This window comes from Mustela lutreola, chromosome 18, assembly GCF_030435805.1.
Source record: "Mustela lutreola isolate mMusLut2 chromosome 18, mMusLut2.pri, whole genome shotgun sequence".
In the NCBI taxonomy this organism is placed as follows: domain Eukaryota; kingdom Metazoa; phylum Chordata; class Mammalia; order Carnivora; family Mustelidae; genus Mustela; species Mustela lutreola.
Window position 1 is genome coordinate 35,647,074 of NC_081307.1, and position 24,053 is coordinate 35,671,126.

The following is a 24,053-nucleotide window of genomic DNA, read 5'->3' on the forward strand; positions in this document are numbered from 1 at the left end:
AAAGTAGAAATGAATCCAGAATTGTAATGATGATGGTGGGAATTGTTCCAGCCAGCAGGTGGGATTATCTGATGGTGAATCCGGAAAGGACTCACTGGGCATGCTGGGTTCTCGGCTCCTCAGCCATGCAGCTCCCCTGCGCAGACAGCCTCCTTGCCGGGCACGGCTCTCCCATCCCCCTCCCGCGGGGCTGCCTGCCGAGGAGGGGTGGCCAGCCTCGGGCCTGCGTATGCCTTGTCCCCGGGGACGGGGCCTGCAGACCGCGTGGCTGGGAGACCTTCATCCCCGTCGCTGCGGGACGTCTCTCGTGTTTGTCCAGAGTCCGGTGGTGTGGGAGGTTGATGATCCCCTTGAGGTGGTCAGACACAACTTACTGCTGCCATATCCTTCAGTTTTTACCCATTTAAAGTTTCTGTCTTTGTCATTTTCCAGAAATGTTCTCTAAGTACCCTGGCGGTCCGAGATTCCTCTGTCGTGTAGTTGTGTCTTGTAGCTCTTACGAGGCTTGTATGCGCATCAGGAAGAAACTCCCTGGGGACAAGTATGTGGGGATTCGGGACATTTATTTCCCAAGGGAGACACTCAAGGCGGGTTAAAAAGGGCTCTGCAAACTGTATCCAGGTGTTCTGGAGTTCAGAGGGCTTCCAGCTTGTTCCCACTAAGGATATTTTGCTCTGGGAGCCAGGGTTGGGTAGGGAAGGAGCACCCACCACTTCGTACAACACTTTTTCTCATCATTGCATTCAGCAGTGGCACTGTCTGTGGTGGCGCAGCCTCCGTCCTTGGACACCCCTTTCAAAAGGACACACTGTTTCTGCCCGGAAATAACACCAGGCCTTGCTGCACGGAAAGAGAGTTGGCATCATTAAATCACCAGCAGTTTAAGTGACCGTCAGATTATCAGTCACGCACCCAGAGCAGTAAATGTATGGAAGGATGGCCTTGGGATAGAAGGGATGGTGTTTCCTGTATGAAAAGATCGGGCGTTTCAGCAAAAGGGGCACCTTTTGTGGGGAGGAGGGCTAAGAGTGCAGGACATCTTGGAGGGGGCAGGCTGATTTCGAGAAGCTTGGAGAGAGTTGTCCTCATCCGGGGCATTTGCATTTTGTGAAATGTTGGTTCGATTTCTTGTGGCCACCAGAACTGGGGGGGGCATCTTTGGTATTTAGGGGGTAAAGCACGAGGTTCCCAGATTTCCTACTTCGTGACCTGTCCTGCCCCAAATGCTGATACCTTCACTGAGAGGCACTATTTGGAAGGAAGGATCCGTCCTTCCATAGCCTTGTCTGTGCCGATCGCCCATCCATGCTGACGGCATCTCTGTCCCAGGGAACGTGTCTGGCACCTCTTACAGAGCCTTTCCCGTTCCTATAGCGTCCACCTTAGCTAAGTCTCCATCACAGGACCAGGCAAACAACACACTTTCTGTGTTGTCCAATGCCACTTACCTGTCGATACAGGAAAGAATTTCTCTCAAAAGCTGAAAAGCATTTTTTCCTTAAATGTAGCTGTTTTCCTAATTGATTTGGCCACTGAGAAGCATGGGAGCTGAGTGCACCCCGAGGGGGTGGCTCCCTTTAGTCTTGGGGTCCTGCGACTACGTTTCAGGCATAACGAGGCTTCCTCCTTTCCCTGTGGATCCCGGCGGATGTCACATAAGAGACACGCTCTCTTCACGTCCATTAATAAGGGTTAGTCCCCTAACCTCCTGTTAGCCCGCCTGCGTCTCCTGCTGTCTTGCTTCCCGTAACATACCAGGCCTGGCTTCTTCGCTGCCTGACTTGTATGTCTTAACTCCTCGTTTGAGCCCCTTTGTGCCTCGGAACAGGTTATTTATTTATTTATTTATTTATGGGGTATATTAGATCACCAGAATTATAAGATGGAAAAGTTGGGAATTTTTAATTCTTAATTCTTAACATTTGTTCTTTATGCATTTTCTCTATTTCCACACAGTTGCTAGTGGTTTCTCAGGCTTAATTCCATGTGTTTGCCTCAAAAGATGATTCTCCCAAGGTTAGAAAAGAAGGAAGCTTCTGTAAATTTCAAACCCCTTCTGCAGTGGAACCAGCAAGAGAGACTCTGAGGACAGGACAGTTGAAATGATGAAACAGAAGCCAGATGTGTTAAGGCACCTGTCAAGTTTGCAGCCTGTCAGGAATCCATAGATAAGCCTAGTTTGTGTGCATAAATCAAGAGTCCCTGTGTGATTTAGGTACTAGTAATTTCTATTACTAGAAATTTATATATAGACTTTACATACTCATATATCAAGTCTGAATGTCTTGCCCTCCTTGTTCTTAAAATGCCCGCCCCGCCCCCACAGACTTAGCTTTGGTTACAGCTTCTACCTTGGCATAATTCCACGAAGTCCCTGGCACATTTTCTAGTACGAACTGGTGCTAGTTTGTGCCCAACTCGCCTGGCAGCCTTCTTGCGGTTCCTGTGCTCTCTTCTCCGACAGCAGCCGCACCGGCATCTTTCTTTGCCGGCAGTGTTGACTGCTTCTCGAAAGGGATCCATCAACTAACGCTTATCTTTCTGTTTGGGTCTCAAAAGGCATGCCTCAAGAAAGTCTCTGACATTGCCAACAAGACAATGACTACGTGTTAGGGGTACTCGTAGTACTCTATTCCTGTCCATTGTGCTTATTAAACTTTATAATTATATATTAATTGTGTAATCATTTGACCAGTGTCTGTCTTTCCTTTGTTTCCCACCGTATTCCAGGTGTTTGCGAAAGACCCAGTGTGAGAACAGCAGGAGAGCTCAGTCAGTCTTTGTGGCCATTGAACGCAGTAAGGTACTCTGACCCTACACACATTCTCTCTCCTGTTTCTTCGGAAACCTCTTGGCTTCAGTCTGTTTTAGACTGTCTAGTATCCCCCACTATATTACTTTGGATGCACTATTATATTTGTTAGTATCAAGTCTTGTCATTATTGTATTAACTTCTCTAAGTGTCAGGCCCAGGTTTCCTAGGTTCCTAGGTTTCCTATTTTTACCGGAAATCGTTTCTGGCCTTTGCTTTAGGACAGCCTTTTTCTCAATGTTCTTCTCTTACTACGACAACCATTGCTGTGTCCATTTTCCCACTAGATCAGTGGGTTTGGCTAAAATCTACTTCAAGGAGATCTATTCCTTGTTAACTTTTTTAAAAAAAGACCCAGCTGGTAACGTGGGCTATGACTTGGGGGAGCAGACAGTGATTTATGTCAGGTTGACTTTAGCTCAGACGGTGGAGGGGTAGCATGAGCAAAACCTATTCTCTCATTAACTCTGCAGCCATAATTCTCTTGTGGCAGGTGCTTTCAGAATGGATAGCAGTTTATCTGATTTTAAGGAACACAGATCAGAAGAATCTAAAGATTGGATTAATAGTCCAAAAAGAATGGCAGAACATTTAGCCCATTTGACATGGTTGCCTCAAACAGTGAAGGAAAGAATTTGAAGGTTAGTGAAATAAGATGTTTCATAGACATTGTATCTTCCAAAAGAGGAAACATAGGAATCTGCTTAGATTCCTCAGTATTTAGTTAGGAGATTTTGAGGTAAAAACTCTGAGAGAAATCAGGATTACCATTTTATGGGCATATCTACACCCGTACATTGATGGAACCAAAACTGACCCAGATTAAAGATGGTTCTAGCTGCCTTGTTGCCACACCTGTGTGACCTCAGCAAAATCATATTCTTTATGTAGACCTGGATTCTCTTATCTGTAAAATTAAAGATTTAGCCATTAAATCACCTTCCAATTTTAAGGCATGATGATTGTATGATTTTACATTAGATGTCACTACAAGTGTGTCTCCCTGCAACTGTGTCTTCTTGTGACAGAACTGAGAATCAAATGAGAATTATGTAAACTCCTTCAGTTGGAGACAACTATATGTCAGGTAGATCCCAAGATATCCACAGATTTGGCAAAGATCAAACAAGTGAGTATCATTGATTATATTTAAAAGAATCTTTGAGATGAACCAACAAAGCAAGAGAGTTATCCAGACCTTATCTGTGTTCAGTGACCACAGACATTATTTCGAGAGATGTGAACATCCCGTCATTAACAGTAGGGAGAGGAATTATCAGTTCTCATGAGGATCTGGTTGAAGCAGCCTGAAGATGACCACATTCCCCTTTTCCTTTGAGTCTACATTGTTATATTCAAAGTTCTGAATCATGGGTCCTAAAAATATATATAATTCATATTCTTAAAATGCTTTCTTCATATTTTTTCCGATGCTTAAACTTTTGCCACTGATGCTTTATCCCACTGTTTATGCTTTTTCCAAATTCCCCTGCTCCCTGTTGCTTAAGGGAGCAGTCCTCTCTTGTGGACTTAATGCAGTCCTTTCTTGTGGAGCTCAGTCTTAAGGACCTGACTTCTGCCCTTCACAAATACTCCTCACCAACAGAGTCTACATCACTTCTGTTCACTAGCCAAGCTTGAACCAAGAGCTGCCATTTGCATGTTCCTTTTTGGAGATTGAGAGGATTTGTTTGCTAAGCCTTAAGTCATATGTCACAGCTTCTCTACCTCTATCTTTATTTGAGCCTCACTTTCTAAGCATTGAGCTCTTGGATCTCATTTTCTGTTGATGGAAATCTTTGGTTTTGCAGTTTCGGCCTCATCAGTTCTAAGGGAGAGGATCACGATGGACTTCTGATTCCCTAAGGCTGAGCATTAGGGTCTGAGTTAAAATGGGCACAGTATCATTGAGCATCCCAGTAGACCTCCTAAGAAACCCACAGTTGTTCACTCTCTCCTAAGAAAACTACAATTATCCACCATCTTACCTTTCGGGATTATAGTCATAAAGAGGAAGAGCACAGAAAGAAGGGAATGGAGTCCCAGGGTGGAATGCCCAGTACAAAGGTGAGTGATTGGGGATAGTGGAACGCAGGCCCTTTTGTTTACTTCTAGGGAACTGAGGTTCCTTTGGTCAGTGAAGCTTAACAAGTAAGAAAATAAAACAACCTTCATTGGAATTTCCAAACCCTGGAGTCTCTAAATTTGGTGACAAATTAACCTAATTACAGGAAACTAGATGGTTAACCCTTTACTTTTCCCATGGGATCTCAAATTCCCCAGAGGCCAGTGCCCTTGGCCAGTCATCTTTTGAAGGAGGCCAAGAAGTACGGTCAGGTGAGGTAAAGTCTTTATTACCCAACGTACTCTGACTTGCAAGGGAACTCTTCCATAATATACTCTTTTCCACAATAAGGTTAAGACAATTGCCCAAGGATTATTTTAAAAATAGAAGAAGAAGTTGCATTTTCAAGTTATTCCTGAAAAAAGAGACTAGTGTCATATGTGTACGACATATGACATTTTTTTTCATTTATTTTTTTTTTAAGACTTTATGTACTTATTTGACAGAGAGATCACAAGTAGGCAGAGAGGCAGGCAGAGAGAGAAGGCTTCCTGCCGAGCAGAGAGCCCGATGCGGGGCTCGATCCCAGGACCTTGAGATCATGACCCGAGCCGAAGGCAGAGGCTTAACCCACTGAGGCACCCAGATGACCCACAGGTATGATGTTCTTAATAGTACCTGGAAGGTAAATAGGCTTAGGTCACACTGAAAAGTAACATTTTCTCATCTATTACTAATCCTTTCTTTAACTGTCCCACATGACAAGGATGGTGAGATCAGGAGAGTTAAAAGATCAAAGATCAAGAGCACTCTGTTTCTTCAGTACTTTATTGTCCAAAGATCGTATGCACACAGCCTCAGGACACTTCCCAACCTCTCACCTTGCCCCTCCATATCGAATCAGTGTATTGAAAAGTTAAGAACATGCCTTTGGCCAAGAATCAGTTCACCTAAAACCAGATCTTCTAAAGCTAATTTACCTACTGATCAATGGCTTAATGATACATTTGTCTAAATTATTTTTTCATTTATAAACTTTCATATGTGATACCAGCTTTTGGGGGGATATTTTATATAATTTTATGTCTTCTATTTTGGCTACTTTTGATCATTTTCATGTTTGTTATTAATATGTAATTATTTAATTTCTTTTTAATAACTGACCTATAACATGCCGAGGTTGAAGATGTACAGTGAGTGATTTGATGCTGTTATGTGTGGCAGTGTGATTACCACGATAGCGTTAGTTAACATGCCTGTCAGGTCACACAGTTATTATTTCACAGGTCATACAGTTATGATTGTGGTGAAAACAGTTAAGATCGAGTCTCTTTATAACTTCAAAGTTCAAAATACATTGTTACTGACTGTAACCACTATGCTCTGCATTAGATCTCCAGAACATACTTGCTAGATGTGAGTTTGTACCCTTAAATAACATCTCCTCAATTTCCCCAGCCTCCAGTCCCTGGTATCCACCATTTAGTCTGTTGTTGGGTGTTTTGTTTTGGTTCAACTATTTTAGATTGCACATGTAAGTGATATCATATAGTATTTGCCTTTCTCTGACTTAGCTCACTTGGCACAATGCCTTCAAAGTCTATCCATGTTATTGCAAATGGTAGGATTTAATTTTTTCTCATGACTGAATAATAGTTCATTGTATATTTATATACCACATTTTCTTTATGTGTTTACCATTGATGGATACTTAGGTTGCTTCTGTGAATAATACTGCCATAAATATGGGAGTGCATATATCTCTTCAAATTCCTATTTTTAATTTCCTTTGGATAGATTCCCAGAAGTGGGACTGCTGGATCATATGGTCTTTCTGTTCTTAATCTTCTGAGCAACTCCACTCTCTCTCCATAGTGGCTAAACAATTTTGCATCCTGCTAGCAGTGCACAGGGGTTCCCTTTCCCCCATATCTTCCCAACACTAGTTATCTCTTGTCTTTTTGATGACAGACATTGTCACAGGTGTCACAAATAATCTCTCATTGTGGTTTTGATTTGCATTTCCTGATGATTAATGATGCTCGGAACTTTTCAGGTAGTTGCTGGCCATTTATATGTCTTCTTTGGAAAAATGTCTGTTCACTTTCTCTGCTCATTTTTTCATTTCAATTCGATTGCTTATTTTTTTTTGAGTTGAGTGAGTTCTTTATATATTTATATGCATATGCATATTAATCCCTTATCTGATATATGGTTTGCAAATATTTTCTCCCATTCCATAAGTTGCCTATTCATTTTCTTGATTATTTCTTTTGCTATGCAGAGCTCTGTAGTTTAATGTGGCCTTGCTTGTTGATTTTTGCTTTTGCTGCTTGTTTTTGTGTCATATCCAAAAAAGGCACTGCCAAGGCAAATGTCAAGGAGCTTTTCCCTTGTGTTTTCTTTTAGAAATTTTACAGTAACTAGTCTTATTTTTTTTAAGTCCAGTCCATCCTAAGTTAATTTTTGAGTGCTGTAGGATAGGAGTTCAATTTCATTGTTCTCCATGCGGCTGTCCAATTTTCCCCATACCATTTGTTGAAGAGACTGTCATTTCCCAGTTGAATATTCTTGGCTTCCTTCTCATGTACTGGTTGACTGTATTTCCAGGAGTTTATTTCTGAACTCTCTATTCTTTTCCATTGGTCTATGTGTCTGTTTTTCTGCGAAAAGTACTTTATTATTTTTTTGGTTTTGATGCTATTATAAATAGAATCATTTTCTTTTTCAGATTTTTGTTGGTGGTGCGTGGAAATACTACTGATTTTTTTTCTTTTTTTCTTTTTTTTTCTTTTTAAATTTTTTATTTTTTATAAACATATATTTTTATCCCCAGGGGTACAGGTCTGTGAATCACCAGGTTTACACACTTCACAGCACTCACCAAAGCACATACCCTCTCCAATGTCCATAATCCCACCCCCTTCTCCCAAAACCCCTCCCCCCAGCAACCCTCAGTTTGTTTTGTGAGATTAAGAGTCACTTATGGTTTGTCTCCCTCCCAATCCCATCTTGTTTCATTGATTCTTCTCCTACCCACTTAAGCCCCCATGTTGCATCACCACTTCATCATATCAGGGAGATCATATGATAGTTGTCTTTCTCTGCTTGACTTATTTCGCTAAGCATGATACGCTCTAGTTCCATCCATGTTGTCGCAAATGGCAAGATTTCATTTCTTTTGATGGCTGCATAGTATTCCATTGTGTATATATACCACATCTTCTTGATCCATTCATCTGTTGATGGACATCTAGGTTCTTTCCATAGTTTGGCTATTGTAGACATTGCTGCTATAAACATTCGGGTGCATGTGCCCCTTTGGATCACTACATTTGTATCTTTAGGGTAAATACCCAATAGTGCAATTGCTGGGTCATAGGACAGTTCTATTTTCAACATTTTGAGGAACCTCCATGCTGTTTTCCAGAGTGGCTGCACCAGCTTGCATTCCCACCAACAGTGTAGGAGGGTTCCCCTTTCTCCGCATCCTCGCCAGCATCTGTCATTTCCTGACTTGTTGATTTTAGCCATTCTGACTGGTGTGAGGTGATATCACATTGTGGTTTTGATTTGTATTTCCCTGATGCCGAGTGATATGGAGCACTTTTTCATGTGTCTGTTGGCCATCTGGATGTCTTCTTTGCAGAAATGTCTGTTCATGTCCTCTGCCCATTTCTTGATTGGATTATTTGTTCTTTGGGTGCTGAGTTTGCTAAGTTCTTTATAGATTCTGGACACTAGTCCTTTATCTGATATGTCGTTTGCAAATATCTTCTCCCATTCTGTCAGTTGTCTTTTGATTTTGTTAACTGTTTCCTTCGCTGTGCAAAAGCTTTTGATCTTGATGAAATCCCAATAGTTCATTTTTTCCCTTGCTTCTCTTGCCTTTGGCGTTGTTCCTAGGAAGATGTTGCTGCGGCAGAGGTCGAAGAGGTTGCTGCCTGTGTTCTCCTCAAGGATTTTGATGGATTCCTTTCGCACATTGAGGTCCTTCATCCATTTTGAGTCTATTTTTATGTGTGGTGTAAGGAAATGGTCCAATTTCATTTTTCTGCATGTGGCTGTCCAATTTTCCCAGCACCATTTATTGAAGAGGCTGTCTTTTTTCCACTGGACATTCTTTCCTGCTTTGTCGAAGATTAGTTGACCATAGAGTTGAGGGTCTATTTCTGGGCTCTCTATTCTGTTCCATTGATCTATGTGTCTGTTTTTGTGCCAGTACCATGCTGTCTTGATGATGGATGATGACAGCTTTGTAATAGAGCTTGAAGTCCGGAATTGTGATGCCACCAACTTTGGCTTTCTTTTTCAATATCCCTTTGGCTATTCGAGGTCTTTTCTGGTTCCATATAAATTTTAGAATTATTTGTTCCATTTCTTTGAAAAATATGGATGGTACTTTGATAGGAATTGCATTAAATGTGTAGATTGCTTTAGGTAGCATAGACATTTTCACAATATTTATTCTTCCAATCGAGGAGCATGGAACATTTTTCCATTTCTTTGTGTCTTCCTCAATTTCTTTCATGAGTACTTTATAGTTTTCTGAGTATAGATTCTGTGTCTCTTTGGTTAGGTTTATTCCTAGGTATCTTATGGTTTTGGATGCAATTGTAAATGGGATTGACTCCTTAATTTCTCTTTCTTCTGTCTTGCTGTTGGTGTAGAGAAATGCAACTGATTTCTGTGCATTGATTTTATATCCTGACACTTTACTGAATTCCTGTACAAGTTCGAGCAGTTTTGGAGTGGAGTCTTTTGGGTTTTCCACATATAGTATCATATCATCTGCAAAGAGTGATAATTTGACTTCTCCTTTGCCGATTTGGATGCCTTTAATTTCCTTTTGTTGTCTGATTGCTGAGGCTAGGACCTCTAGTACTATGTTGAATAGCAGTGGTGATAATGGACATCCCTGCCGTGTTCCTGACCTTAGCGGAAAAGCTTTCAGTTTTTCTCCATTGAGAATGATATTTGCGGTGGGTTTTTCATAGATGGCTTTGATGATATTGAGGTATGTGCCCTCTATCCCTACACTTTGAAGAGTTTTGATCAGGAAGGGATGCTGTACTTTGTCAAATGCTTTTTCAGCATCTATTGAGAGTATCATATGGTTCTTGTTCTTTCTTTTATTATGTGTTGTATCACATTGACTGATTTGCGGATGTTGAACCAACCTTGCAGCCCTGGAATAAATCCCACTTGGTCGTGGTGAATAATCTTTTTAATGTACTGTTGAATCCTATTGGCTAGTATTTTGTTGAGTATTTTCGCATCTGTGTTCATCAAGGATATTGGTCTATAGCTCTCTTTTTTGGTGGGATCCTTGTCTGGTTTTGGGATCAAGGTGATGCTGGCCTCATAAAATGAGTTTGGAAGTTTTCCTTCCATTTCTATTTTTTGGAACAGTTTCAGGAGAATAGGAATTAGTTCTTCTTTAAATGTTTGGTAGAATTCCCCCGGGAAGCCGTCTGGCCCTGGGCTTTTGTTTGTTTGGAGATTTTTAATGACTGTTTCAATCTCCTTACTGGTTATGGGTCTGTTCAGGCTTTCTATTTCTTCCTGGTTCAGTTGTGGTAGTTTATATGTTTCTAGGAATGCATCCATTTCTTCCAGATTGTCAAATTTATTGGCGTAGAGTTGCTCATAGTATGTTTTTATAATAGTTTGTATTTCTTTGGTGTTAGTTGTGATCTCTCCTCTTTCATTCATGATTTTATTTATTTGGGTCCTTTCTCTTTTCTTTTTGATAAGTCGGGCCAGGGGTTTATCAATTTTATTAATTCTTTCAAAGAACCAGCTCCTAGTTTCGTTGATTTGCTCTATTGTTTTTTTGGTTTCTATTTCATTGATTTCTGCTCTGATCTTTATGATTTCTCTTCTCCTGCTGGGCTTAGGGTTTCTTTCTTGTTCTTTCTCCAGCTCCTTTAGGTGTAGGGTTAGGTTGTGTACCTAAGACCTTTCTTGTTTCTTGAGAAAGGCTTGTACCGCTATATATTTCCCTCTCAGGACTGCCTTTGTTGTGTCCCACAGATTTTGAACCGTTGTATTTTCATTATCATTTGTTTCCATGATTTTTTTCAATTCTTCTTTTATTTCCCGGTTGACCCATTCATTCTTTAGAAGGATGCTGTTTAGTCTCCATGTATTTGGGTTCTTTTCAAACTTCCTTTTGTGGTTGAGTTCTAGCTTTAGAGCATTGTGGTCTGAAAATATGCAGGGAATGATCCCAATCTTTTGATACCGGTTGAGTCCTGATTTAGGACCGAGGATGTGATCTATTCTGGAGAATGTTCCATGTGCACTAGAGAAGAATGTGTATTCTGTTGCTTTGGGATGAAATGTTCTGAATATATCTGTGTTGTCCATCTGGTCCAGTGTGTCGTTTAAGGCCTTTATTTCCTTGCTGATCTTTTGCTTGGGTGATCTGTTCATTTCAGTGAGGGGAGTGTTAAAGTCCCCTACTATTATTGTATTATTGTTGATGTGTTTCTTTGATTTTGTTATTAATTGGTTTATATAGTTGGCTGCTCCCATGTTGGGGGCATAGATATTTAAAATTGTTAAATCTTCTTGTTGGACAGACCCTTTGAGTATGATATAGTGTCCTTCCTCATCTCTTATTATAGTCTTTGGCTTAAAATCTAATTGATCTGATATAAGAATTGCCACTCCTGCTTTCTTCTGATGTCCATTAGCATGGTAAATTCTTTTCCACCCCCTCACTTTAAATCTGGAGGTGTCTTCGGGCTTAAAATGAGTTTCTTGGAGGCAACATATAGATGGGTTTTGTTTTTTTATCCATTCTGATACCCTGTGTCTTTTGACAGGGGCATTTAGCCCATTAACATTCAGAGTAACTATTGAGAGATATGAATTTAGTGCCATTGTATTGCCTGTAAGGTGACTGTTACTTTATATGGTCTCTGTTCCTTTCTGATCTACCACTTGTAGGCTCTCTCTTTGCTTAGAGGACCCCTTTCAATATTTCCTGTAGAGCTGGTTTGGTATTTGCAAATTCTTTCAGTTTTTGTTTGTCCTGGAAGCTTTTAATCTCTCCTTCTATTTTCAATGATAGCCTAGCTCAATATAGTATTCTTGGCTGCATGTTTTTCTCATTTAGTGCTCTGAAAATATCATGCCAGCTCTTTCTGGCCTGCCAGGTCTCTGTGGATAAGTCAGCTGCCAATCTAATATTCTTACCATTGTATGTTACAGACTTCTTTTCCCAGGCTGCTTTCAGGATTTTCTCTTTGTCACTGAGACTTGTAAATTTTACTATTAGGTGACGGGGTGTGGGCCTATTCTTATTGATTTTGAGGGGCGTTCTCTGAACCTCCTGAATTTTGATGCTCGTTCCCTTTGCCATATTGGGGAAATCTCCCCAATAATTCTCTCCAGTATACCTTCTGCTCCCCTCTCTCTTTCTTCTTCTTCTTGAATCCCAATTATTCTAATGTTGTTTCGTCTTATGGTGTCACTTATCTCTCGAATTCTCCCCTCGTGGTCCAGTAGCTGTTTGTCCCTCTTTTGCTCAGCTTCTTTATTCTCTGTCATTTGGTCTTCTATATCACTAATTCTTTCTTCTGCCTCATTTATCCTAGCAGTGAGAGCCTCCATTTTTGATTGCACCTCATTAATAGCTTTTTTGGTTTCAACTTGGTTAGATTTTAGTTCTTTTATTTCTCCAGAAAGGGCTTTTATATCTCTCGAGAGGGTTTCTCTAATATCTTCCATGCCTTTTTCGAGCCCGGCTAGAACCTTGAGAATTGTCATTCTGAACTCTAGATCTGACATATTACCAATGTCTGTATTGATTAGGTCCCTAGCCTTTGGTACTGCCTCTTGTTCTTTTTTTTTGTGTTGAATTTTTCCGTCTTGTCATTTTGTCCAGATAAGTGTATATGAAGGGGCAAGTAAAATACTAAAAGGGTGGCAACAACCCCAGGAATATATGCTTTAACCAAATTAGAAGAGATCCAAAATCGTGAGGGGGGAGAAAGGGGATAAAAAGAGGTTCAAAAAGGAAGAAAGAAAAAAAAAAGAAAAGAAAAGAAATAAAAAAAGAAAACATCTAAGAAAAATATAAAAAAGAAAAAATATATATATTAGATAAACTAGTAAAAAATCGTTAAAAAAGAAAAAGGTAACAGTTAAAAAAAAAGATTTTACCTGAAGGCGAGAAAAAAAAAAATGAAAAAGAAAAAAATCAAATTAACTGCAAGACTAAAAAAAAATCACAGGGAAAAACCCATGAGTTCCGTGTTTGGCTTTCTCCTCCTCTGGAATTCTGCTGCTCTCCTTGGTATTGAAACCGCACTCCTTGGTAGGTGAACTAGGTCTCGGCTGGATTTCTTGTTGATCTTCTGGGGGAGGGGCCTGTTGTAGTGATTCTCAAGTGTCTGCCCCAGGCGGAATTACACCGCCCTTACCAGGGGCCGGGGTGAGTAATCCGCTTGGGTTTGCTTTCAGGACCTTTTGTTCCCTGAGCGCTTTCCGTAGAGTTCCGGAGGTGGGGAATACAAATGGCGGCCTCCTGGTCTCCGGGCCGGAGGAGCCGAGAGCCCAGGGCCGTACTCCTCAGTGCGTCCTCAGAGAACAGCGCCCAGTTACTCCCGTCTGCCTGACCTCCGGCCGCGCTCCGAGCTCACCGAGCCTGCCCGGTTCAAGGTAACACGAGCTGCGAGCTCACTGTCGGCTCTGTCTCTGCAGCCGGCTTTCCCGTTCCAATACCCGCAAGCTCTGCGACACTCAGACACCCCCGATCCTTCTACTACTGATTTTTTAAATGATTTTGTACAGTTTTACTGAATTTGCTAACTAGATCTGACAGTTTTTTGGTAGAGTCCTCAGGATTTTCTGTATATAAAATTATGTTATCTGCAAATAGAAATAATTTTACTCGTTCCTTTCCAATTCTGATTGCCTTTTGTTTTTTCTTACCTGATTGCTCTGGATAGGGCTTCTAGTGTGTGTTGAATATTAATGGAGAAAGTGGGCATCCTCGTCTTGTTCCTGATCTTAGGGGGAAAGCTTACAACCTTTCATCAGGATGATGTTGTCTGTGGTTTTGTCACATATAGCCTTTATTATGTTGAGGTACTTTCTGTCTATACCTAATTTGTTAAGGGATTTTTTTTTTCATGAACGGATATAAAATTTTGACAAATGCTCTTTCTGCGACTGTTGAGATGAGCATATGATTTTTATCTTTCATTCTACTAATTTGATATGTCATATCTGTTAATTTGCATGTCATGAATCATGCTTGCATCCCAGAGAAAATTCCCATGTGACCATGGTGAATGATCTTTTTAATGTATTGCTGAATTCAATTTGCTAGTATTTTATTGAAAATTTTTGTAGCTATCTTCATCAGGGACATTGGCCTATTGACTTCTTTTATTGTAAGGTTATTTTCCGGCTTTGGTATCAGGGTAATGCTGACCTTATCAAATGAGTTCGGGACAGTTCCTTCCTCTTTGATTTTTTGGAAGAGTTCAGAAGGATTGTCATTAATTCTTCTTTAAATATTTGTAAAAGTCCACCGGTGAAAGCATCTGGTTATGGGTTTTCTTCATTTGTTTACTATTCGGTGTCCTTACAAGTAATTGGTTTGTTGAGATTTTTCTATTTCTTCCTAAGTTAGTCTTGGCAGGTTGCATGTTTCTAAGAATTTATCCATTTCTTCTAAGTCATCCAGTTTTTAGAGTTGTCATAGTAGTCTCTTACGATCCTCTTTATTTCTTTGTTTCCAATTGCAATGTCTCCTCTCATTTATAATCTTGCTGAAAGGTTCTCTCTCTTTTCCCCTTGTTTAGTCTAGTTAAAGCTTTGTCAATTTTATCTTTTCAAAGAAGCAGCTCTCAGTTTGGGTTATCTTTTCTATTTTTCCTGTTCTCTATTTATTTATGCCCTAATCTTTATTATGTCCTTCCTTCTGCTAACTTTGGGCTCAGTTTGTTCTTCTTTTTTTAATTCTTTGAGGTATGAAGTTAGATTGTTTATTTCAGTTCTTCCTTGTGTCTTAATATAGATGTTTATTGCTACGAACTTCCTTCTTAGAACTGCTTTTGCCACATTCCAGAAGTTTTCTTTTGTTGTGTCTTCATTTTCTTTCTCTCAAAATAATTTCTAATCTCCTCTTTAATTTCTTCCTCGATGAGACTATTCAGGAGAGTGTTGTTTAGTTTTTCTGTATTCATCAGTTTTACTCCTGCTACTCATTTTGAGTTGTATACCATTGTGGTCAGAGATGATTCTTGGCACATTTTCAGACTTCTTGAAATTACTCATACTTACTTTTTTATGGGCTAACATATGGTATGTCAGTAAATGTTCTATGTGTACCTGAGAGTGTGTGCATCCTGCTGTTGTCAGATAAAATGTTCTGTGTATGTCTGTGAGATCCATGTGGTCTGTAGCATTGTTCAAATCCAGTATTTCCATGTTGATTCTCTGTGTGGATAATCTGTTGTTAAGAGTGGGGTATTAAAGCCCCAAACTTACTGTCTTATTTATTTCTCCTTTTAGTCCTGTTAATTCTTGCTATATACATTTTGGTATTCTGATGATGAGTGCTTAAATATTTATATCTTTTTGATGGACTGACCTATTTATCATTATATAATGACTTTGTCTCTTTAAACCATTTTTAGTTTAGAGACTATTATACATTAGTACCTGTTTCACTAACAAAAAAAAAAAAAAGTGAAGAGGATTTTCACTTTTGCAAAAAAGGCCATTCCTGTACTACTATAGGTCTTTCCTAAAAAGAAAGTAGTGTAATGTGACCCTTCAAAAAGAAGGGGTTGCTCATTATGTTATACCATTTTAGCTTATGAAAGTTTTCATAGGAATATTCTATTTTTAGAGAGTGGGGGAAACCTGTAACTTATTTAAAATAGACAAATTTCTTGAAAAACCCAAAGTACCAAAGCTTACTTAAGAAGTTATAGGTAACATGAGCAATCCTGTATTTATTAAAGAAATCGAATGTGCAATTTAAAGCATTTCAGCAAAGAAAATTCAATACCAGATAGCATCATTGTTAAATGTATTCTTTCAAGCTTTTAAAGAACAAATAATACCGATTTTGCAAAAATCTTTCATAAACTAGAATATGAGAGAAGACTTCCCAACTAATTTTAGTTTTTGTTTTGTTTTGTTTTGTTTTTTGAGGCCAATTGTATATTAATCCAAAACTGGGCAAAGTCTTTCCAAGAAAATAAAATTTAAAATAGAATACTATGTCTCATAAATGCAAGTGTCATTTATAAAATTTTAGCAAATTTAACCCATCATTGTATCCAGAGGATAATATATTATAATCAAATGGAGTATTTTCTAGGAATACAAGATTGTTAAAACATTCAAAAGTTAATATATTTCAGCCTATCAACAGACTGAGAAAAGAGAAAACATTTGATCATCTCCCACGCATACAGCACTAACAAATGACAACATCAGGGTCCATTTATGATTAAAAACCTCAGCAAACTAGTAAATAAAAAAGGATTTACTAACCTGCTCACAAAATCTGTCAAAAATTTTAGGGATTCCTGGGTAACTTGGTCATCAAGCATCTGCTTTCGACTAGGTCATGATCCCAGGGTACTGGGATTGAGCCCGCATCAGGCAGGCTCCCTGCTCAGTGGGAAGTCTGGTACTTCCTTTCCCAACCCCCCTGCTATGTTCCTGCTCTCGCTGTGTATCTCTCAAATAAATAAATAAAATCTTTACAAAAAATTTTAAGCAACAATCTTAGGTCTGGAGGTTTTATGCAGTGTAGTAAATCTGGCAAAATAAAAAAACATTTATACAGAGCAGAAGCAAAGAAATAAACTGTCTTTATTCACAGATGATGGTGTCATTTTCTATGTAGAATCTCAAAGCGCACCAAAGAACTACTAGAATAATGAGTGGGTTTAGTAAGTTTGCAGAAAACAGTGTATAAGTATTTACCTATGCAAGCAATGGACAACTCAAAACTTAAAGAAAGAAAACAAAACCTTTGTAATTTACAATAGTTTCAAAAAACTTGAAATAATTAGGGATAAATCTAACAATATATTAGCTTCCTGGAAAATATAAAACACTAAAGTAAGGAATTGTGGAAGACCTAAATGAATGGTGGGACATAAAGTATTCACAGAATAGAAGACTGGTTATTGCCCAGATCTCAGTTCTCCCCGGATTGATCTATATATCCAATATAATGCCAACCAAAGTCCCAGCACAATTTTATTTTTTTTAAGTTGATAATCTGATTGTAAAAATTTTTACTGAAATGCAAAGGTATACAATAGCCAAAACTTGGAAAAAGAAAAAGAATATTGGAAGACTTACAGTATCTATTTTTTTAAAGATTTTATTTATTTATTCAACAGACCGAGATCACAAGTAGGCAGAGAGGCAGGCAGAGAGAGAGGGAGAAGCAGGCTCCCTGCTGAGCAGAGATTCCTGATTCGGGGCTCGTTCCCAGCACCCTGGGATTGTGACCTGAGCCGAAGGCAGAGGCTTTTAACCTGCTGAGCCACCCAGGTGCCCCTACAGTATCTATTTTTAAAGCTTACTATAAATGCGTAGTATCAAGACTATACTTTTGATGTAAGGATAAACATGTAGATTAATGGGATAGAACAGAGTAAAGAAATAGACCTACAGAAGTGTGACAGACTGCGATTGTCTGAATGTTTGTGTTCCCACCCCCAATTCTTTTTTTTTTTTTAAAGGTTTTTATTTATTTGTCAGAGACAGAGAGAGTGAGCGAGCACAGGCAGACAGAGAGGCAGGCAGAGGCAGAGGGAGAAGCAGGCTCCCTGCCGAGCAAGGAGCCCCATGTGGGACTTGATCCCAAGACTCTGGGATCATGACCTGAGCCGAAGGCAGCTGCTTAACCAACTGAGCCACCCAGGCGTCCCTCCCACCCCCAATTCTTATGTTGAAATCCTACCCCCCCCACTCCCCCACCCCGCAAGTGATGGTATTAGGACATAGGACCTTTGGGGAGTGATCAGGTCACAAGGCAGGAGCAGTTACAGGACTCTGCCGTCCCAGAGAGCATGCTTGTGCCTTCCATCATGTCAGGATCCAGCGAGACACAGACAGTCTGCACTCCAGAGAGAGGATCACACCAGAGCTCAAGCATGCTGGCAAATCCATCTTGGATTTCTGTCTCCTGAACTGTGAAAAATAAATTTCTGTTATTTATAGGGCATCCAGCCAGTGGTATTTTGTCATGGCAACCCAAGCTGACTAGGACAGAAAATGGGTACCAAGACAAGGAAATGCTACTGTGACAAACACCTGGAAATAAGCCACTGGCTTTGGAACTGGTCCCAGGCTGGAGGAGTTTTGAGAAAGCCCACACTGCCCGAACAGGACCTTTAAAGGTGAGGCAGAGGGACAAAAGTGCAGGGAAAGCCTCAGTCTTCCTAGAGAACACGAGTAACCCTGAATAGATGCTACTAGAAACAGACAGCAGAGGTTGTTCTTTGAGGTCTCGGCCGGAAATGAGAAATGTGCTGGAGAAAGAAGGAAAGGCCGTCCTTGTTACAAAAGGTGGCACAGAAGGGGCAGGGTCGTGTCTGTGTCCCAGCACTCTGCGGGGGGCGGTGGGCCGGGCCGTGGATTTGGCCATCTGGCTGAGGAACTGCCTTGGCCAAGTGTTGTGGGGGTGGCCTGGTTTCTCTCCGCTGCTTCTGTGAAATGCAAAAAGGGAGAAATGTCTTAAAGACAGAATTGTTAACCAGAGAGGAAGCACAACGTGAAAATTTAGAAACTCTCAGCCTACCCTGTTGAACGGAAGGAGAAATCCTGTTGGGGAGAGAACACAGAGCTTGTGGCCAAGTCAGAAAGGAGATGAGTGAGGACCGGGGCATCTCGGCAAAGCTGGGAGCTGTTTCTCAGGACAGTGGGTGATGAGTCAACATCCCCATGGAGGGCGGGACACGCTGTCCTGTGGAAAAATGTCTCCTGAAGGCATTTCAGAGATCACAGCAGCTGTACCTCCCATCACCAGCCCAGAGTGGAGTGATTTCAAAGGAGGCGCCATCTGCTGCTGGGGCGGCCTTGCCCTGCAGGCCCTGTCCCTGCCCTCGTGCCGCCACAGCCCCAGCTCCAGCAGGTGTCTGAGTGCTGTGTGCTCTGCCTAGCAAAGCCTGGGGGCATGGCTGCCTCCATCTAGATTCAGAGATGCCCCGGAGAGCTGTGGGCCCCAGGCAGAGAGATATTGCCGCTCTGGAACCGACCCAGAGAGCCCCTATGAGAGCAATGCCTAGCGGAGCCGTGGGGGCACAGTGGCCCCTACGACTCCAAACCAGTAGAGGAAATAGTGTGCATTATAGCTTAGGGGGGCCCTGGGCCTGTGACACCAATGCATGGGAACCTTGGCATGGGCCGTGCCCCCCAGAGACGTAATGATAGGGACATCCCAAGAGGTTGGGGGCAGGGATACTTGAAGCCTTGGAAGCCCAAACCCTGCCCTCATGGGTCTGGAAGTTGGGAATGGGGGGCTGGGGGTTGCAGACTGTTGTTGAGATCCTGTGTTGGTGGCTGTGAGTCCTGCAACTTCTCTTAATTCTCATCTGCCCCCAGCCAGTGTGCAGATCCCCTCAGCATTTGGAGTGGGTTGAGACAGAAATGGGCCTCTTGGGCAGTGCCCCAAAGCAAGGGGAAGCAGTCACTTACTGCACTCTCAAGAAATCCTACGTTGAGGTCATCTCCCTCTGTGCTGAGTTCTGCCACCATGAGGCAGGGGGTGACAGGTGACAGGTAAAGTGGAGGTCTTCTTACCCTTTTCCATATGGCTGTTGTCAGATCTTGTTCAAGAGTGGCATTCTGTCATCTCTCAAAGTGACGCCAGAGCTCTTGGAAAGATCTTTTCATCTGTGGCTGGGGGTTCAATCAGTGTTTCTGTGGAAAGACAAGATCTGGGACCTCCCATTCTGTCACTTAAATGACCCCTGTAGTTTAGATGTCCGTAGTCTAGTACTTAGAGTCTGAACATCAGTAGAAACTTACAACACACACACACACACACACACACACACACACACACACACACACAGTCTCATGGAACTTAGTCACCATACTGGCTCACTAAAGGAAGTGTGGCATGTCCAACAATCAGAAAGATTTAGACAGCATGTTAAGTTCTGGTGTCATTAAATATTAGAAGAGTGTTTTGATTAAAACGGCTTAAAACTGCCAAGAGACAGAAGATGTTATTACTGTACAGGACTAATTGAAAAGATATTTGTAGGGAGATCCTCATGAGTAAGGAGACTATTCTATTACAATCAGCAAGAGAGAACACGATAAAAAGTGAGCAGAGCAGCTTTCTGGAACCTACCACTGGCTCCTTCCCCTCAGGGAAGCACAGAGAGTCTGCCCATCTCTGATGGCAGTTGGGATGTAGCCAAAGCCTTTTTTTTCTTTCAAGGTTGTGTAATCTTTCCCGTGTGTTTGCAAAGGTTTTGTCTTTCTCTTTTAATCCTCCCCCTCCTCCCAAATTATGATTCCATCTCATTCCATCTCGGGTTTTTTCCTGAGTTATATGAGACATGATGATTTTAGGATAAATTAAGAATACAAGCTGTTTGGGTCATCTCTCGTGTGGCAGTTCCAAATTATAGAGAATGGATGCCATGCTATTTTAAGTGAACTGAGCCAGTTTAAAGGTCTCTTCTGAACTCTTAGGCTCAGGAACACTCACAGGAAGTTAGTGTAGTTGAGGAACAAATATTGGGCAGTCAGGTTTATGAAGTCCAGGTACGGATGAGTAATACAGGGTTGTATTGACTTGGCAGAGAGGCTCGGTTTATCCTATCAACCAAAAGAGGCACAATCTTTGTGAAATAAATGCAACTCAGGTATGGTGCTTGTCCAGTTTATCCCGGGGTAGTGGACAGAGGAGGAAAGGAAGAAGGAATGGCAAGCAGACCGTCATGATCTTTCATTGGTAGCACACCAAGTTCACGACCTGCGGTACATCTCCCATGTTTTAAGGTCAGTTTTGCCCTAAAGTAAGTTAAGGCTCTACCAGTTTAGGGATGCCTGGATGACTCCCTTGGTTAAGCATCTGCCTTTGGCTCAGGTCATGACCCTGGGGTCCTGGGATCAACTTCCACATTGGGCTGCCAGCTCAGTGGGGAGTCTGCTTCTCTCTCTGCCTCTGCACCTGCTTGTGAGCTCTCTGTCTCTCTCTTTCTCTTGCTCTTAAATAAATGAATCTTTAAAAACAAACAAACAAAACACTCTACCAAATTATTGTGAAAAACGTCCATGCTCTGAGAATTTAAAATGAAATAAAAAAGAACTCATAAATTCTGCATTATAAAAGAAAGAAGAGGAGTCCTCACTACCAAACCACATCATTTTAATCATCAAAATTCTCCGCATGAGTGAAATCTAAAACTTCTGACAATCTTCTTTGAGGTATGTTGTTGAGTTGATGTCTCCCAATACTCGGGACAGGAAAATGAGACCTCATGATGCTAGAGAGAAGAGGAACTTGCAGTCAGGAGTTCTGTAGGAGTAGGAAGTCTCTTTAGAGAGGGATATTGATGGCGTGCTCTTGAAAGGCGGGACTGTATTTTTACGGTAAAATGTTTAGGTCCTATGAAAGGGAATTATTTGTCTCAAGGAGTAAAAGATTGAGAATCTCTAGCTGATCACAATGTTCCTTCATCGGAGGGAAATATGAAAATCTCTTTGTTGGTTGAGGTTTTACCTTTTAGATTATGTAATATACATTTCTGTTGCCCTTTAAACTCTCATTCTCTGTCCTTTCTTGTTCTCATCTCCTTCCAGTTATCTGCCATACAGTGAAAACCGTTATTATCATCCCAAATGATTTCCTCCTGCCCTATCCCAATTTTCTTCCCCAACCTACAGCTCTTCCCACTTCCCCTCTATTTTGCATTTCCTTTGTACCACGTGTGTATTATACAAAACATAGTTTTGTCTTCATTTGCAATTTTTTTTTTGGCTAATCATTTGGTCTTTTTATGACAAATTAAAAAACCATTGTAGTTCCATAAATGTGCTTTCTCATTTTTAAAGAGATTGTTTGAATCTGGAGATGAGTCACCAAGAAGTGGTATCCGGATATTTGAAATCCATATTTATTTATTTTTATTGACAAGGGGTAAGGGGAACTGGCAGTGTTTGCCATATACATTCCAGTGACTTTCGATGCAAAGAACTTTCCTTTTGATGCTCTCCCTAGTTTCATTTCAACCTGTGCTTAGGGGGTGCCTGATAATCTGAGTAGATGAGGGGGGTGGGGATTGGTATAAGGATCCACCACGCTCTGCAGCATCTCCACCGTCTTTTGCAGATTCCAATCTGGTCCTCTGTCAACTTGCAGATGTCTCTTCTGCAAATGCCAGCCAGATTTAAACAATGGCTTTCGGCAGAAGGCAGACCACTTCTTACTGCAGAAGAAAAGAGGTAGTGAAATGATTAGCTCATGAGTGGAATGTGAGACGTGAGACACTCTTAAGTGTGAGGCCAGGGGGTTCCTGTATGAGCACTGCCGTGTGGAGAGAAGAGGCTGGACGAAAGATCTGTTCAGTTGTTCCGTCACCTCCACTGTCCTTCTTTACCCAAGAGCCCAAGTGTGAACAGACTCCTCCCTCCTTTTCTACAGGGTCCTGGCATTGCTGACCGATGCTTCAAAGCGAACTTTGGTAAATGTCGCAGTGGCTCAATGAACAAATACGTGTCCACATAAAATTGTGGGAGGGCACCATTCAGCAGGAGTGCTGGGTGGGATCAAAGAATTGCGATCTGGGGACAGAGATTGGGTAGCAGCCCGGGTAGTGTCCTGGTAGGGAGCACAAGTCAGAGGATTTTAAAGCAAAAAGGGAATGCATTGTATACGTTGTTCACAAAGAATTTTTGAGTGGTGCTGGCAGCAGAAAGCTACTTCTGGCTGAATCTGATTGTTTGCTAATGATCTCACTAAGCAAAAATCTCTCACTGTAGCAGGTTGCAGGTGTTTGGGCTGAGTCCTTGGAATACTTGCCGTTTGGCCCAGGTCAAAAGTTCATGGCTCCAGGAGTGAAGATGTGCATAAGGCCCACCTCTTCAACGGCCTCCCAGCTCCGTTGTAAAGCCCCTTGACATAATTTTTTTAAAAAGATTTTATTTATTTATTTGACAGAGAGAGATCACAAGTAGGCAGAGAGGCAGGCAGAGAGAGAGGAAGGGAAGCAGGCCCTCTGCTGAGCAGAGAGCCCGATGCGGGACTCGATCCCAGGACCCTGAGATATGACCTAAGCCGAAGGCAGTGGCCCAACCCACTGAGCCACCCAGGCGCCCCACCTTGACATAATTGACCCCATTTCATTTTCCTTTCACATCTGTGTTCTAAATATACCAGTTTCTTAATTGTTTTACTCCTTTATGTGGATCTGCAACAAGTATTTGCAGAGCATCTTCTACTCAGCAGGCATTTTCCTTTGCACTAATAATAGAACCGTGAAAATGGGGGAAATGTTCCTTATCTTCACAGGACGCATCTTCAGGGAATAAATCTGACCATACAAAAACAGGTGGCTAGGATTATCTCAGAAAGTGGTGTTGGGAACAAAATAATACAGTCATCGACCAGATAGAGTCTGCAGGATGCGGCTGACGGAAGGGACAGAGAAAGGCTTCCTGAGGCTGTAGCGTTTGAACGGAGGCCTGAACGATGGGCATGAAAGAGAGGAGCAGATACCCCTTTGAGGGTACTCTAGGCACACGGAACAGCAAGAGCAAGGTCCCTTGCGTAGTTTATTGGAAGAACAGAAAGATCTGTATAGGTTGAGCGTCATGGAGAAAAGACAGTTTGGTAAGACATGAGAGGAGTTAAGACAGAAGGAGCATCCCGTGTTCCTCGCAGGCCATGGTGAGTTTTCAGGGCCCTGGACCTGATGCTGCAGTCCTCTTGCTCCAGCTCCCTTGACAACTGACACGCTCCTTCTTCCGCTACAGTGTTCAGTTTCACAGCCCCTGGGTGGCTCAGTCGGTTAAGCGTCTGCCTCCCGCTCAGGGTGTGATCCTGGAGTTCAGGGATCGAGCCCCTCATCTGGCTCCTTGCTCAGCAGGGGGTCTGCTTCTCCCTCTCCCTCTGCCTTCCCCCCGCAGGCTCTCGCTTACAAATAAATAAATTAAATAAAT

General features: G+C 41.6%; 1 protein-coding gene across 1 annotated transcript; it reads right to left on the minus strand.

Moving 5' to 3' along the window:
- Positions 1-658: 658 nt before the first annotated feature.
- LOC131820390 (beta-defensin 130B-like) lies at positions 659-13,882 on the minus strand. The gene is made up of 3 exons (XM_059155964.1): positions 13,824-13,882; positions 4,801-4,955; positions 659-840 (listed from the first exon to the last, which is right to left on the minus strand). The coding sequence occupies exons 1-3, from the start codon at positions 13,880-13,882 to the stop codon at positions 659-661; spliced, it is 396 nt and encodes a 131-aa protein (XP_059011947.1).
- Between the last annotated feature and the right edge of the window lie 10,171 nt (positions 13,883-24,053).

Coding starts and splice junctions, on each gene's coding strand:
- LOC131820390 (XM_059155964.1), bottom strand. CDS start 13,882: ATGCCCACTTTCTCCATTAATATTCAACACACACTAGAAGCCCTATCC. Junction 4,956..13,823: donor GCCCTATCCAGAGCAATCAG/GTAAGAAAAAAC, acceptor TTACTTGTTAAG/CTTCACTGACCAAAGGAACC. Junction 841..4,800: donor TATGACTATAATCCCGAAAG/GTAAGATGGTGG, acceptor CTTTCCGTGCAG/CAAGGCCTGGTGTTATTTCC.